The sequence below is a fragment of the Diadema antillarum genome, unplaced genomic scaffold (genome assembly GCF_040938485.1).
Source record: "Diadema antillarum isolate AM-2024a unplaced genomic scaffold, OU_Dant_1.0 seq00000757_RagTag, whole genome shotgun sequence".
In the NCBI taxonomy this organism is placed as follows: Eukaryota; Metazoa; Echinodermata; class Echinoidea; order Diadematoida; family Diadematidae; genus Diadema; species Diadema antillarum.
Window position 1 is genome coordinate 79,106 of NW_027271649.1, and position 18,176 is coordinate 97,281.

The 18,176-nt window shown below is 38.1% G+C and overlaps 1 protein-coding gene across 1 annotated transcript; it reads right to left on the reverse strand.

The window, feature by feature from the left end:
• Positions 1–4,330: 4,330 nt before the first annotated feature.
• Positions 4,331–16,619, reverse strand: LOC139738583 (sodium/calcium exchanger 3-like). The gene is made up of 2 exons (XM_071649199.1): positions 16,337–16,619; positions 4,331–6,550 (listed from the first exon to the last, which is right to left on the reverse strand). The coding sequence occupies exon 2, from the start codon at positions 6,155–6,157 to the stop codon at positions 4,331–4,333; it is 1,827 nt and encodes a 608-aa protein (XP_071505300.1). The 5' UTR covers positions 6,158–6,550; positions 16,337–16,619.
• Positions 16,620–18,176: the final 1,557 nt, after the last annotated feature.

Below are 18,176 nucleotides of genomic sequence, written 5' to 3' on the forward strand. Positions count from 1 at the left end.
CCATCGCAATCCTCTCGAAGGGAGGATAGTCAGCAAGTTGTCCTTTCTATCAGAAAACCAATGAAAAAAGTAACCTAATGAATCCTTGGATGAATACATTACGAGTAGGCCTACTGAGTGAAATGGAAACACCCTATCAAAGCGCAGTCAGATATCTGACCTCTTTCAGGTGCTCTCCATAGCATTTTATTCGGATTGATGATGTTGTAATGATAAAAAATCAATTTCATAATTGTATCAATTGGTGTTTTCACATCAGCCTGATGTTTTGAAATAGCACGCTATTTTAGGAAATTAACCCAATCACGAAATAGCGCACTATTTGATAATGTGAACACAAATTAGCGCACTAATTGTATCGCTCTGATCGAGAAAATTTCTCGAGTCCAACTCGGGAAATTTCTGAAATAGCGGGAGATTAGCGCGCCATTTGATAATGTGAAAATGACTCGAGAAATTAGCGCGATGCATCCCATCATGCCTAGAGTGTGTGACCCGATCGATTGAGGCAAACTGCACACAAATCATGAGGAATTTTTGAGAGGGCACACACATTACTGATGCTGTTTGCACATACTCAGCTGTCGAAATAGCTCGAAAAAAAAAATGCGGGCTAATTCTCTTCGGGCTGATGTGAATAAGAAATGAAATAGCGCTCTAATTCGCAATCGCGAAAAATATCTCGAGCTTGGATTTTTATCGGGCTGATGTGAAAACGCCTATATTGAAATTTAATGGACTACCACTAATTATGGAAAATTCACCCCCTCCCCCCCCCCCACACACACACAAATGAAGTAAATATGTGTAATCATGCTTGGACACTGATTAGCCTTGGACCCCCATTTCCCCTTTTCAAGTATTGACTATACACTTTTAACATGCAATATACATGCCCCTGCCATCCACCACCTGATTCCACCACCTCCAGAAGACAGCAGACGTTAAATATAGGAACGAGACTAGGGACTGTGGGGAAGGGGGAAGGGGGGGAAGGGGGGGTGGGGGCGAGGCTGAGGTGTGGAGGATACCCGCCAGAAAGGTGGTGGTACGTATGTCACCACCCTAATTAGATTGGAAGTCTGGATTATGGTAGAACACCACGAAACAGGCGGGACGGACGGAACCACCTGAGTCGGTGTTGGCTGACCTTGATGCAGGTATAAGTGGTTGTTTTTGAAACACCATCGAACATCCGGCCATATCTCTGTCACTGGGCTTGGGAAGCGCTAAAAGTTGCAACGAGCCTGAGCATTGTCGCTATTTCCACACGGTATATTGCAAGGTGAGGAAATGCCATAGCCCAGCATGTTCACACTCACACATCATCTGTTCTGTTTTAGAGTTCCGGGAGCTTCAACAACTCTGCACAAGGTCTACAGACTTGTATTTTTTTTTTTTGTAGCAGCACATGGCATTGTCTCTGGACTCAGGAACTGCTTTAGTTTGTTCTCAACATTGAACAAGTTGCAGGCCATTTTACACTAAAAAATGTTGCAAGCATGTTAATGCTCTCACAATTTTGTGTTAATACTTCAACTGGGAAGCCATCAGATGTGCACAAAGTGGTAAAGCTCTAGCTGTTTATAGTAAAGGACACTAATAAAAAATGTACAGCATCTGCAGTGCATAAAACTATGGTGTGTGATGGATGTTTTGCATAAAAACTCACTTCGATCCGTAACTTCTTGACAATTACACATCTAATCATGGGCTCTCAACTTACAAAATAACTTTACACCCAACCGCTTACACCAGACATTCTAAAAACAAATCAGTGACCTATATGGACAAGAGAAAGGTCGATGAAGCGTGCCTCAGACCCAGGTAGGTAGAAAAAGTCATGACACTGGCAAGTAGTTCTCTCATGAATTGCATTTGGCGGAGACATAAAAACAGCTGTATTGGCCATGAACCTGAAATATCCCATGACTTCAACAGTTTTCATCTTGAACACTTTTACATTTTTCCTCTCTTTTTTTTTTTAATGCAAACTACTAATTGATTTAAATGTATAATATTTAATTCTCTAAAAAGACATAATAATCTGCCTCCATTGGGGAACAAAAGCACCGAGAGTTACTCTATATATTGCTTGACAACTGTTTGGAAGGTACATCGTGTCACATAAACTGGGCGATAACAGTTTGATTTGAATTTTGACATTTACTTGCAGTAATCATTTATAGTAAATTTCTGAATTCCATTGCCCTGCCTGGAATATTACCAGGAGATACAGATAATTCTCAATACTTCAAACACAGTTGTTTGAATAAAAATATGATTGTTCAATTGTGATAACTGTCACCTTCAATATATAAGATTGCTTGTAAAGTGACCTTTAACTCTATTCACACACCGAAGTACAGGATAAAGGTTGACTGCGCCACAGAGGAGTCACTGGTAAGTTCTGTTCTATTGTAAGCCACCCAGAAAGAGGACACTAACGTATGCGTTGGCCCTGTTGTGCAAATGTCTTGATATTGCCAGTGCAGCCGAATACCTCACTTCATCTCATGTAATACCAGCTGCACATTCTCATGAGGTCACAGACAGGCGAGGGGGGCTTGTCATTCCATTGTGTGACAGTGACGGCATACCACGTACCCCCGGCAGCCTTTCGAGTGCTCAAAGACATCCCGAGCAGTCTGCCACGATAGTATCACTCTCGTGCAAATCACTTATAAAGCGCATGAAAGGAAGGACAGGCTTGAGTGACCCCACTTACGATATTATACCAGGGCTGCTCAAATGACCATGTCTTACTTAGGCATCACGTTTTATGGTGATTATCATCATAAATAGTCTTCAGCTCAACACTCAATGCTAGTAAACATCACAATGGACAGGATCGACCATCATGAAACATGGTGTCTAGAGCAACTCATGCAAATCAAAGTGTATAATAGGAAAAATCACTTCATCAAAGTCAATGTGACAAAAAAAACCCCACTTAATAAGATAACATAAGTATAACATAAGTAATAGTAATAAGTGTATACTAATGCCACATGACGTCGTGCGGCAAATGGCCTGGCGTAAATTTCCTTAATTCACACAATAAACACACAAGCATTTAAACCATAACTGAATTAAGCACCTGTAAACAAAACTTTTCCACTGTAAAGCACAAATGTGATTTGAAATGTCAGATTTATAAAAACTATGAAAAAAAAAGAGGATGGGAGAAATTATGCCAGAATATTTTCAAGATTTAAGAATACATTTTTTTTAAAGACCATCCCTTCAAACAATTTAAACTACAAATAGTTTATCGCACTGACAGATCTGAATTCAGGGTCAGGCATGGTAACTTTAAAAGAGAAGCATTTTTAAATACAACGCCAGCATACAAATGTCCTGAATTATTACAAAGAGGTTTGAATGAATCTCGCTAAAGATGCTATAACTGTAAAAAAAAGAAAAAATGTGAATGTTAAAGAAAATGAACACACACACAAACATTTTACATACACACACAAAACACTTCACAAATGCCAAAATCACTCAACATTGAACAAAAAAATATGGACAGAGAATAATTTACAGCATGAAGATCAGCAAATCAGGCGTCTTCTCGAGCCTTGGTCATTTATGACTATTGAGTCACATATTTGCATCACCAAGCAGCCTCATAGATTTGGAAAAACGAAGTAGAGATATGGGGGGTTCCCACAAGAGGACTTACTGTAAAAATGGAAATTTTTGCAGTGTTGAAATTTTCACACATTTCATGCAACTACAAACTAACACGAAAATAAAAGCACGCGAATATTTTTGCTTGCCATATACTAGTAGATGTTACATTAGTTGATATCTCGATTCCACGTGGTGGAAAACACACGAAACTCTTCTTACCCGGCTGAGCACGAAAAATTAGTCACATGAAAATATCCACTTTTACAGTACTCTAAAGTAGGCTTGACGCAAGCTGTTTTTCGCAATTTAGCAGGTGAATACATGTAGGCCTAACACTGCAACCAATTATAGGTTAATCTCTCAACTGAATCATGGAATCTATTTACCCTCACATCCCTCTACTGCCACAAAGAAGAGGACTTTTAATGAAATTATATGTTGCACTTCGGAGGAGTAGTTCCTATGTGATGACATGTGCAGGAAGTGTTTGGGTAATTATTCACTGTATAAAAAGGATAAGTTCATGACACGAATCAGGGTTTTTTTTCCCTGATGTCTCCAGGATGTAGTAATTTCACTTCTAGAAAAAGATTAGTCTACTGCTCACAAGCTACATCCCTGAAAAATGAAGCTAGTGGAAGAAGGGCATGATATATATTGTGTTGATGGTGACTATTAAGTATGGATGGACTTACCAAGTTTCATCGTTCTCAAATTCCAGCTCTCCTTCAATGTCCACAAAATCAATTCCATTTCCTTTGGCAGTGCCTTCAACAGTCTTATACGGGAGTCGCACCATTCCTCGGGCACCTGCTGAGCGGACAACCTTGAACTGCGCCTCCCCACTGGACTCCGGGATCTTGGAAACTTTGTCCTCAAAGTGGAAAATACCAGCATGGTCATCATCCAGGATGGTGATGGTAGCAAGCAATGGCTCGACAATCTCTGCCTGCTGATCTGCACGATTGCTCTGGAACATTCCATCTGGTCCACCCACTCTGATGTTGTTCAGGCGGACATAGAAGTGTTCATCTTCCTCAAAGATGTCATCATCGATAATGGTGAGAGGAATCTCCTTTTGAGTTTCTCCTGGCTTGAAGATGAGTGTCCCTTCGCCATAGTGGTAGTCTGATCCTGCATTTGCTGTTCCATCTTCTGTCTTGTAGTCCACATATACGGTGCTGTTCATGTCCCCACCCAAGCGAGCTACGGTGATAGTAAAGTTTCCCACGTTCTCCATCACAGTGTAGTTGTGTGGATCAAAGCAAACTCGTGTGATGGAGTCATCTTGTGGTACTTCAATCTTCACCTCAGCAACGCTGGCTCGTTTCTTCTCCAACGTTTTCTTGAGGATATTACCAGCGCCGCACATCTTCCTGGTAGCCTGAATACGGTAGAACGCCCTGCTCTTCTGCTGGTTGTTGAGGGTCTCGTAGTTGGCCATCTGTTCTAGAGTGGCAAGGTCAGCGTCAGGATGCTTCTGTCGGAGTTCCCTCAGGAGGCGGATGGTCTCCTTCCTGGACTCATCCAAGTCCTTGATTTCACCAGCATCACCATCAAGATCCTTGTATCGCTTGCCCTTATACTCTATGCCATCCATACCGTGATTGAGATGGTTCTCATGCATCTCATTTTCTCCCATTTCCATATCATTGGGCATGTTGGACCCCCTCCTCACCACCTTCTCTACCTTGTATTTTTTCCTGAGGAATCTGTAAAAGAAAATGCGCACATCAGCAATATACGCCCAGACGACAGTGATAGGAAACAACATTAATGTCACTATTGCTTCCCAGAGTTCAATGATGCCGGGGGAAAACAGCTTCAGCATGGCAAGCATCCACAGGTAGGCAAGCAAACTGAAGGTTGCTGTGACAAAAAACACTCGTAAGTGTTTCAGGCGACGGACTTCTCCATCAGGTATACAATAGATGCATATTGCAATGATGATAAAGAGATTGAATGCTGCACTGCCAACAATTGTTCCCGGACCGAGCTCACCAGCTTCAAAATTCCTTCCACAGATTTCAATCACAGACAAGAGGATTTCAGGGGCAGATGATCCAAGAGCCATAAGAGTTAAGTTTGAGACAGTCTCATTCCAGATTCTGACGCTCACCGTTACGACTTCACCATTGGGCTTCTTGATGGTTACTTCCTTCTCTTTGGAGGTGATGACCTCGATAGCCGACATAAAGCGGTCAGCAATGATGGACACACCTAAGAATATGAATGCCAGTGCTGCAAAGTACACAATGGCGCGGGCAATCTTGTCCCCAATGGTGATATTTTCCTGGGGCATCCACACAGGCAGAATCAAACCTTTCTTGCATTCTGTTAGGTCCTCTGTTGGCTTTTCTGGCTCTTCAGTTTTGGTTGGCAGAGCAGGAGTCTGTGTCTGATTCTGTGCTACTACTTCAAATGCTGATTGTGTTTGAAGGAGTAAAAAGCACACAGTCAACCTGAAGAATGTTCTCTGCAGCAGGTGCCAGACACACCCACTGGAAGGTCGTGCCATTTTGGCTGTTAATCCAAAACCTCTCTAGCTTAGAACCTTTCTGAATATGTGGGACTTGCTGCTCAGTTTTTGCCAGATGGTCACCTGTACATTGTACAATTGCTACTTTTGCAGGGTCTCTCCTAGATGCGAAGTCCAAGTATCAGCACAGGGCTTCTTCTTGCTTGGTACCTTCACTGTTGAGAAACTGCAACAACAGTTTTACCATAGTTGACACAGGGCTTTTAATCGATAGAATCTGCAACACAGATCAAAGTCTGAGCAAAGGAGTGAAACAGTCGTAGAGCTAGGCCCATCCCAAATGTGATGATATGTACAGTTCAGTCAAATAATGGTCATTTTGCAGCCACACAGAAATGTCCTTTGAAGCCAACGCCTCATGGCAGAACAAATCTGCAAAACAAAGACAGAGAAAAATGCAACATATAAGTTTTTAAAAATGCCTTGCATAAAATGCAACAGTGCAATTGACAAAAATTACAATGATATAGGTCACTGATGAGCGCTACCGGTACTCACTCCTCACATTTAAAAAATAAATAAATAAATACTTCAACATGCAAAGCAATCAAAAGTTCACATTCTATGTTTTCTGGCACCATCTATTTATGTAACATTTTCAACATGCATCTTTCTGAGCCACCCATTTGCCAAACTGTGTTTGCAAGTGGAGGGAGACATACGTACACTCTCTGAGCATTAGGAAATACTACCAGCATTCAACAACTCCAGATTTGACACGTAAGCTTTAAAATCACAAAAGGTGATGAGCATCAACCAACACTGATATTTCTATCAAAGTGGAAACTTTCACAGTGTTTTTAATTTTGCACATTTCATGCAACCAGAAACCAGAATATTTTTGCTTGCTACAGTTGTATAATGTTCCAATAGTTCATGTCTTGATTCCGCAGAATAAAAAACACACAAAATTCATCTTATCTACCCGAGTGCGAAAAATTACTCACACAAAACTATCAGCTTACAGTCTTTCTTCGAAGTATACTGCAATGTATACTACAAACCATAACAAATTATTCATTAATATCACATTGCTTTCTCTACTACATTGTATTTTGTAAGCGCCCAAGATCCCGAAAAGATATCTTTCCTATTTTTCATCACTTGAAAGTTCCCTAGAGTAACTCCAGGAAAATGACTTCAAATTAAATTGGCCTCAATTGAGTTTTGCCCACAACAAAAGATCACCCTACAGTACTGAGTGCAACCTGCTTTCTGTCGTCGCAAAACCAAAATATGACAATCAGCAATTGTCAGTTGCCATAGGAACACAGCTCCATTCGAGATGCATCAATCCCTGATGCAATGAACGTTTCCCTCAGAAATGAGATTCTCTGAAATGCACAGTTACTATGTGTATAGTTGCAGTTGTGTGTGCGTGTGTGTGTCAGCGTGTGTGTGGCTTGAGCAGTTTTTATAAAAGTACCATGATACTAAGGCAGTATCCCAAGGACAATCTGTGTATGAACCATTAATGGTAGATAGTGGAGCCATTAACCAGCAAAGAGCCTTGAAAATGTATCATTTAGATCAGCATTCTGTGTGCAAACATCAAACTATTGCTTAGCTCATGTCTTTCTACTAAAAGTTTTATCAAATCACATTCAAGTCTACACTTTGAGACACTCCAAAACGTGGCTGTTTTACATCCGTCACCATTTTGTCATGGTGCAATTCTTTTAAGTAATATTTCACTTCTTCGAATGTGCAATGCATATTTTCCTTTCAGATTACAAATCTTTTTATAGCTTGAATTACAAAATGAAATTATAAAACATAGTACTGGTACTATTGAGTGCTATAGTCAGATGACATCAAATTGACCAAGAGTGTATCATTTTTTCCCAAACATGAAATTATGGAGCAGTTACAGATGTATGAATTTTATGCTATTAATTCAGAATGCAGGTTGGATAACCAGCACAAGTAGGCTTGTACACTGTACTTCTTGTAAGTCTTAAGAGTAAAAACACGTTTTGTTTTGCACAAAGATGAAGGGTTGTAATTATACACATTAGACATGCATGACTTGACATTGAAAGGAACTCTGATAATAGAACATTTTCTTATATCCATTCCCAGTCAAGAAGTGCCAAATATACCAAAGACTGATAGAAGAGACAAGTTATGCATTGCGGTCAATGTAATCGTGTATAGTTATGGGGGGGGGGGGGGTACCAGACTTTCCTGCCAGTATGGTCACAAATGTACAGTGTAAGGACCCCATGTACAATTAATATCATGGCTTTAATGACCATGAAAGTGAACCTTGTGCATTTAGCTTTTGAGAAGAGTAGTGTATTGATATCTACACACAAAATCTACAATGACTTTCAACAGTTTCAGTGAATCAATTAATACATACATCAGATATTAATGTAACTAATATATACCATACCACTTGGTATGTAGTTTATCTTTGAATGACAACAATTTCTTTAGCCCATTTCGATGCATGTGATGATTATCTTAAACAAGGATATTTCATCCTAGAAATAAGGTCAATTCGACTGTACTATGAATTCATACACAAAATCAGACAGCATGAAACTAGATCTTAACTTGTCAATGATCCTGTTAAATCAAGAAAAAAAAACTTTGACAACAGATATGAATGAGATGATCCTATACTTGCTTTTGAATAGAATGAAGCTAAAAGCATACAGTATACACACTATACTCTCTCAGCCCCTGCAGTTCTTTATTTATGGTCCAGGAACCTATGTGTGCACGTGTTGAAAATACAACAACAAGTGGAACGGCTTTTATCTCCCTGCCCCCTTTGACTGTAAATCAATACCTTCTGTTTAACAGAATCAATATGACACCACTTTATCCCTACATGTAGGCCTACTACAGCTGCTCAAAATACGTTATCCATGGACAGAGGGCAAATGACACATCATTTGGTTTAGCTATTTAAAATTCAGTTGGATTATAATCAGATTTAGACCCTCAGTGCTATAAATTGATAGAATCACATTTTGTGTTCAACCAGATGCCTGTAGAATTTTGAATATTACCCAGCCAGGAAATTGGCATTTAGTCAGCTAAGCTGAGTTATTTTTCATTTTATGATTTGTTTTGGGTTCTTTTGGGCCATTCTCACATAAAGTGTTCAATTTCAGTCAGAGTAAAACCCAAAAATCAACCACGAAATATTCGTTCAAAACTTGTCTTTATATAAACAACAACACTTGCTGGATAAGAAACAAAACACAGTAAATTCCCAAAGGAACGCATTTACAATGTATAATGGCACAAAGTTGGGCATACATTTCTCTATATAACTCTAAGACAGATACGTTACCGATAGGACACAGCATGGTATAAAACAGGTTTAGATCAATATATCGGACTATTTGAAACCGAATTTCACCCAAGAATGGCGTCTGATCCTGTACAACAACACGAATTGCCTTTTTAAAGTAAGAATAAAGACAAGCTCATTATATAATTTGTCTTTTCGCTGCATTGATAAGGAGTTCACGCAAAAATTTGTATATATTTCCTAACTTTTTTTTTCACTTGATTTCAGTTAGACATGCCAATAACAAAAATGCCAATATATTTGATTAAATTGGTTTAAACTACATGGATGGCCAACACGACCAAAAATGACCATCTTCCAAAAGGCTTTATTGTACACTTTTGGAACAACAATCTCGCAAATGACCACATGTCCATGGTAACGTATCTGTTTCTGCATCTTTTTCGTAACTGTTATTGATATTGATACCTCTTTTAATGAATGTGCTCTATCTGTTTTTGAATTTTGAGCTCAGAGCAGGAAGAGTAACACTTTCTGTCTTCAATTACTATCAAATTTGACGGTATATATCAAAATTCAAAGGTAAATTGTGAGTATCTGTATATCAGAACTGTACATTTATCCAATAATCTAATCGTTAATTTTCCGTAAATTCTCAACCATGTGTTGTGAAGAACTCAAATTGTAAAGGCACACAAATAGATTTAAAACAATGTTACAATTATATTATTTTGCATGGTTACAAACTTTGGTAAATGACTGAATCACCAAAGGATGTTTTTTGATAATTTCTTATCATGGTAACGTATCTGTTGCAATAGTAACTTGTCGTATATCCGTGTAAATCACATCAGACTTTTTCATGTTTTGTATTACTTTAATACGCTCATTGCAAAAGTGTAAAAAGACTGAATATGCGAATCAGTGAACTCACATGCTTCTTCATTAACATATTATTTTCACGGTAAAAGTCATGGTAACGTATCTGACAAAAAGATAATTATCCATTTTCTGCCTAAACTTCTCTGGTACCTGGCAGAATCGAAACATCATTGTAAGTGTATCTTGTGTAATTCCTGTGTGAAATAAATGATAAAATGCAGTATTTGTGTGGCTGTCGTCATTATTCATATCTAAGGTGACACATTTTAGTAGCCTGTTCTGATCACATACCATAGAAAATCCCTTTTTGATACGCATTCAATATTAACATTTGAGGAGATCTATCTCCATAAGAAGGATGCATGATAGTATAATGCATATTCGTCGGCTACATTTCAACAGTGCCCGCATGAAGATTCAATTGATATTCAAGCAGGCAGTCTAAGTATTTTCAAGCAATGTCCTAACATACGCTTAAGATATAATTTTTATGATAAAGTTATATAATTAACACATATTTACAATAGCATTTTACACGATTTGCCATATATGTAAAATCATGTAAATATAATTCCACATCCATAATTACACATGTTAACCTATCAAGGTCGAAAACTTAATTTGAGTTTTAAGGAGAGAATTTTCATATTACAACATTAAATTTGCAACATAGAATTCTTTTTTTTTTTTACAGAAGATCCCTTTAAAATGCGATATTTGAAAGTTTTTTACGCAAAGTCAAATATTTCAAAGGTCATGCTGCTGGAAATTAAAGGTGCCAATTTGGATGAGAAAAAGTGAGATTTCAATTTTCAAATGGTTGTCAATTTATTTGAGCAAATTGGAAATGACTTCCATGTACTGCAGTGCAGCACGTACTTGATGGGTTAAAGAAAATGTGAAATAATGCCTTATTGTTTGTACTGTAGCACTCTTTCTCTTTGCCCTGTAATGACAGCACATCATATATCCTATATATTATATATATATGAGTTTATATATATGTATATATATATATATATATATATATATATTCATTTATTTATATATTCATTTATTGAGTTCTAATTCATACAAGTTTATCAATTTATTCATGACGTATTATCACCATGCAGAAAACGGTTTTCTCTGTATAGTTGCAAATTTTGTAATTTCTATTTATTAGATTATCAAATTGAATAAAATAATTTTGTTGTTATGGACCTTTGTTTTACTTCTAAACAAACAATTAATTTAAGCAAAAATGAAAATATGATCATCATGATGTATACGCCTATACCTGTACTTTCGAGTGTGAATCCTGTTTAATGCCCGTCTTTTGAATTGAGCTGAGTTTGACAAATCTGCTACAGGTTTACGATAATCTCGCCTGGCGATATCTTTCATTTTGTAGGAAGGATGGGTCATTTAATTTCTTCCTTTCCCTGTATAGGCCTTTTGTATTTGTGCTCGTGTTTTCCCCATTTTCCAAAGAAGAAATGAAACCAAGAAAATGATTATCAAAATAAATATGTTCCTCATAGTAGTGTAAAAAAGGAATCAACTAGTCATAACTAGCCTATATGTAAGATGAATACTGCCTACATTAAAGAATCTGGAATCAAAAACTTAATGAGATCTAACCTAAATATAAACAATGAGACTAAACAGGTGACAAGAAAACATAAATATACTGTACATTTTAAGGTAAGAGAAGGAGCGCAAAGTGGTAAGTGAAATATCTGAAAATGCAGGGCTCTACTTTAACAAGGAACCTGCATATAAAGAAGATATACAAACATACACGCACACACTGTATGTATGTATGTATATATGTATGTATATGAAGGACAGAGATGGGTGGATCAGTATTAAGTTCGGTGCGATGTCGACCAATAATAATGTATTATTAAAGATAGACCTAGTAATACTACTACTACTGATAATAATAATAATGATGATAATTATAAGTATCATTATGCTTCATTTCAAAGCAGTTAGGGAAGAAATAATTTGTCTACCGGCACAATAACTTATTAAAAAAACACCAGATTCTAACCGACAGATACGTTACCGCACCCGTCAGATACGTTACCAGCTTTTTGTGGCACAACACACAATGTTAGATTCATGATCGAGTTACTGACAACTGGATAAATGTATAGCATAGGTGGTGCACTTGTACTGAATTAGCATTAAACGTAAACTATTGATATCATAAACATGCCAAATGTACCAATATTATCTAAAGATTATTTTGACAAACGCATTTACGAGATGTCTTGCGAAGAACGATGAAAATTTACTGTAAATGCTCCGTCGAAACGACTACCGAGCGCTCCACACAGGGTAGCCATGAAAAAAGTGACTGCAGCACATGATAAACGAGACGGTCTCTTTGCTAAATTTTCGTAATCATGAGCGGAGAATTACGCTCACAGAGTGCGCATATTTCAGTAACGTATCTGACGTAACGTATCTGACGTAACTTATCTGATTGCACGTTTTTTCAAAGCGCAATAACTGTTAAACATTTGCAAAGAATGGGTAATTATTTTTTGTGATGATGCATAATCTCAAAAGGTCTTAATCAATGTACAATTAAACAATATTACATCAAACACTTTTGTAGGAGGTCGTGATTTATAGGTAACGTATCTGTTGCGAAAAAAATGTGGAAAATGCGTTTTCGGAGATAATGGTCTGATTTTGAAAACCGAAATTTAGAAACAGAAAATCAAACTTAACTGTATTTGATAAAGTATATCCTTCTGATATTAAACATGTATTGTCGTATCTGACGTCTGCTATTTTCACTAATTTATCAATTAAAATGTTTTGGTAACGTATCTGACATGAATTTTGGCGACACACCTTCAGTGAGCTCCGGAGGGATTTCAAATTTTCAAATTTCAAATTTTGGCTTGTTTATGCATAAATATATCAGACGTTAATTATATTTACCAATATCATGTTGGGTTCAAGCTCATTTTATATAATTTTTTAGCATAATACAAAAAGTACAAGATTGCGGCGACATTAGGTTTTGGGATACTTCTCCAACTTTACCAGTGGATATTTCAAAATTTAAGCAAGCGACAACTATATTTTTTTTTTACTTTTCTCCTCAAACCCTCAAGTCTTACATAGACAATTTTGGCAATTCAAACCAGGCCTTTGGCAATGGAAATAATCGTGGGAACGTTGGCGACACATATTTTCAGTTTTTGAACGCTTTAGCAGAGAATGGCCCTTTTACTCAACTTGGAATGGAAATAGATACTTTACTCTTCCTTTACTTTTAACCTTCACATGCTTTTATGATTCAATCTACAATCAGTTTAAATTCAAATTTCAAATCATGTCTTCCTCAAAAAGGAAAGATAAGAATAAGAATACGTACGATGCAATTTCCATTAAGCAAGAACATCTTTGACAATCATATCTTGAACTTCTGCATCCATGTGAGACAAATGTTTGCAAATGAACATTCCTAATTTCTTCAAACAAAGTACCCTCGCTAGTTTGACACAGAACCTCGCAAACGACCTTCACTTTTAAGGCTTCACAGTGAACCTCTAGTAAAGAAATGCTTCTTCAGGATGTAGTAAGTCCATCGATATCACCCTAAGGATACAATCTGAGGTACTTTGAGGTCATTGGGATTAAGGTGGTGGAATGAAGGGAAGGGCTTCCGCACTACATGTACTGAAGGCTGTGTGACTTGTTGTCATTGTGGCATGTGGCATGTGACCATATATCATGGTGGCATGCCTTATTATTCGCTGGACTCAAATTCATTTCATCTCACATTGTAGGGGCCTACTTTAAATAAACGCTCAGAAAAAAAAAAGTAAACACTTTTTCCATTACATATTTTTCATAGAAAATTTTGGTAAAAATCTTAGCGTCTATACCATACTATAATACCTTTAAAATTTCAGCCATTTTTGTTGATATATAGCCTCTTCTCTAATGTCATTTGAATTTGGATTTGACAGAAGATTCTTTATTTTTTCCATTACACTTTGCCTTTCTTTATCTTTTGGGGCTACAAAGACATTATAGAGATCAGTGGGTAATTTTTGCAAATTGATTTGTGCTTCTTAATTACTGTGTTAAATTTGTCTTTTGTTCTCATTAATGGTCGAGTGCATACGCATTCCTGAATGAGAACTTGTCCATTTTTGCAATTTTTACTTCTGTGCCTTGGAAGAGAAAAACACATGTGTTCACTCAGGCGTATACAACTTTTCCTTTTTAATAATCTACCAGATTGATAGCAAATTGATTTACCTTTAACATGGTATATAAAACATCAATATTTACCCAATATTCTATGAGAAATATGAGCTTGAAAAAGTGTTTACTTTCTTCTTCTTCTTTTTTTTTGTTGTTGCTGTGTATAGATTTATTTTGTCTACTCACTCCACTATCATATACTTGGTAGTTTCTAGTGGTAGAACAATTTCTCATCAACATGAAAATACAGACAACCTTGTACATTTATCAAAGCAAAAGGCTATGGTTGAGGGCATAAACAGGTGGATATGGGAGGATTTAGACAAGCTTGCAATAGTTTCAAGTCCCTGTACAGAAAGTTTCTCTTCAGTTTTTTTTTTCACTGTCAAAGTCTGCTTCTTTATTGAAAGCTATCATCTACTGCAAAGGTAAGAACTTTTGTACACTTTTATTTGGGGCTGATTTATATTGACTGAATAACTTAAACTGACTTGTTTATACAGTAATCTTAATGATATATTTCTATACATTGTTTCAAAGCCTATCCCTATTTCTGTGAAAGTTCACTCAAGCAAAACATTTCTACACTAAAAAATCAATGTTTATTGTGGTGATACAACAATAATAATGGAAATGTACAACCTGGTAGTAGCTTACTGTATATTGTAAAATTCACTCATGGCATGCAGTAAATGTTTGCAAAATAATCATGGGGGTCATATGACTGCATACTCGCTCCAGTGGCAGCACTTTGCTTGGATTCATTATCTCATTCATGGGATTAGATGAGCTAGTACAGGGTAGTAGGCTAGACCTAGCAGTGAATTATCAGAGCGAGGCCCTTTTCTCCACTTCATCAACACTTCCTCTGCTCTTGTGCTGCTTGATTTATGACTCTATCTCAAGAGTGTAGCGTGCTATTTTGGTAAGCCTTCCTTATCCAAACAGACTCTTTCCTAAAACTGATCATGGTCTCCCGGTGAAAAAGTACAGTAGTTATACACATCCTGGCCCTTGGCACTAAAAGCATACATTTAGGAAGCCGACTGTCTGGTTCCCTTGCTAGTCAAGCACAGGCACACATCAAAACCTATGTAGACTATGGCATAATTATGACATAGAATTCTACTGCTTGATATATTCCTGAACATTTGTTGTTTTTAGAATACATCACTTGCATATAAAGAATCGGAAGATCCGTGGAGTTCAGTCGCCAGTCATAGGATTAGGAGAGTCGTTCCGCTAAAATAGGGAACGGATACTACATGTACAAATACATAAACACACACACGTACAAATGATGTCGATACACAATGTTAGTCAATACGCGTGCATCCGATTTCAGTCATTGGATGGTCAGGAATCGCCTTCACGAGCATTTTCATCGTGCACACCTATGATCATTTCACCAGAGCCGAGATTAAACCCTCTTACTTAGATCTATATGTATAGGATCTATAGGTTAGACAGTCTTAGGATCCTCATCATCCCACACTGGCCACGATTTCACATGAACACTTCAACGGGAGGTCATTCAAAAATCCATGAGAATTCATCGCACATCTGTTTACAGCTTCATCAGTTTAGTTAGCATTGTACCGGTACACTTCCAGCAGCAGTGGCTCCACTACTAAATTGATTCATCGCAGCATCTATTCCTATCCTTCAATACATTTCCACTGACTGTACCAATTACCATTCTTAGGAGGCGGCCAACACGAATATCCTCGAAATCCCCACTTCGAGGTGATAATAATGATAAGACAGACGTTACCAAGACTTACCGTGCTTGCATGAGTCTAAAATAGCGCGATATCGTCCATCATGAGATCCGGAGTTCACTATTCCTGCACGCACCCCCATGGAGGCAGCTAGAATCGGAATGGCATGTTGTCGGCTGCTACTGCACTACCGCTGAATGCGTTCATGCAATATCACACAGCCAATGCAAAGGCAGATCGGGCGCTCCTAGATCCTTGCAGTTATCCAAGGAGAAACGGCGCCAGGTCGGTTGGTAGCGGAGGCAGGCATGGTAGCCAGCTAGGAAGCAGAATATTCTTGCTGTGCGCCTCCTCCCACCAGTTAGTAATAGTCAGCAACACGCGTACACACGCCACGGCGCGTAGAGATAGAGGAAGAGAAGAACGAACGAACGAACGAATATCAGCTGCAGCGGCACACAGGAAAGCGCCGATGTCTATTCGCAACACACAGTCCCATTCCTTTCATAAATCCATTCATCCTGCATTCATCTCATTATATTTTCATTGACGTCACCCGCAATGCTGGTAGTATACTAAGCACCTAGGAGTGTGTTTCGCGATACTGGTTTAAAGTGTCCCCAATTAGAAATTTGAGCAGCATGGTGAGGGCTGACTACTCGGTATTCACCCGCCTCTTTATCTGTGATAATGACCCAAGGGATATTTCTTTCTTTCTTTCGTCATTCGTTTAGAGGAGGATCGAAAATGCGATGTAGATATTACACAAACAAGCTTGTGAAATGATTTAAAAGTGCTTTGGAATACGAATCAGGGTGTTGGGTATGGTCTAAATTCAGGCAAAGTGTTCATGTATTCCCCATGCAAGTATAATAATTGTAAAGCAACTTTTCCTTTGGAAAAAACTGAAAAAAGATACGAGGAGAACACCAATGCATTTTACAGGAGAAGTTGCACATCATAGACCTACACGATATAGCCTGCAACAGCTTCATTTAATTACAGACTAACGAAAAGAAAGCTGACAGTCACGAAGAATTACACGGATTAGACAGTACTGGGTACACGAGCTTTATTACGGCTTTGTAGGCCTAATTGATCATCAACTTTCGCATACGTATGAAGAGCTTGATCTCTCTATTTTTTTCTTTTTGTTCACGAATTGTCTATTATAGGTCCTACGTATGACTGTCGGCCAGTTATTTTCAATGACAGCGAAAACCTACGAGTAATCTCTTCAGAGTTTGCATTGATCCTTGTTAGCATTGTGTTGGATTAGGGCATGACAAGTAGGATATAGAGGAGAAGAAAAGGATTTCATGAAGGGTTTCTTTTTCTATAATTCCTCTTCCTTTCACTCGCATCTTATAATTGGGCATTTTTATACCTCCGCCAAGACAGGAGGTACAGTACCATACTACGGTTTTCATCGGCGTTGGTTTGTTTGCCTGTTTGCCAAATAACTCAAAAAGTTGGGATTTGAATGAAACTTGCAAGAAAAGTTGATAATGACACAAGGAACCGATTATTAAATTATGGTAATGATCCAACAATCTTATGGATTTTTTGAAGGATTTTGGCAGATTATAGGGTCATTGAACTTGGGAGTTTAAGCTGGGCGCCGGCGTATTTGAGGTTTGCGTTACACGCGCTCTAAAGTGCGCATGCTCTGCTCGCGGATCGCGGGCGGTGGGCGCGGGCGCGAGGCGCCGCGCGCGTATGCGCGTAGATGGAAGCTGATGACGTAAACAAAGGCTTCTTTATCGGGAAATCGGACGATTTTCAGCATGGGTGGAAATGAGCTGCTTGGCGGAGGTCTGCGCTCCTCGAGTGTTTTTCTCGTTTTATATGAAATGGAGAACAGTCATTAAGATTTCGTGAAAACATTGATACCAGGGCCCTA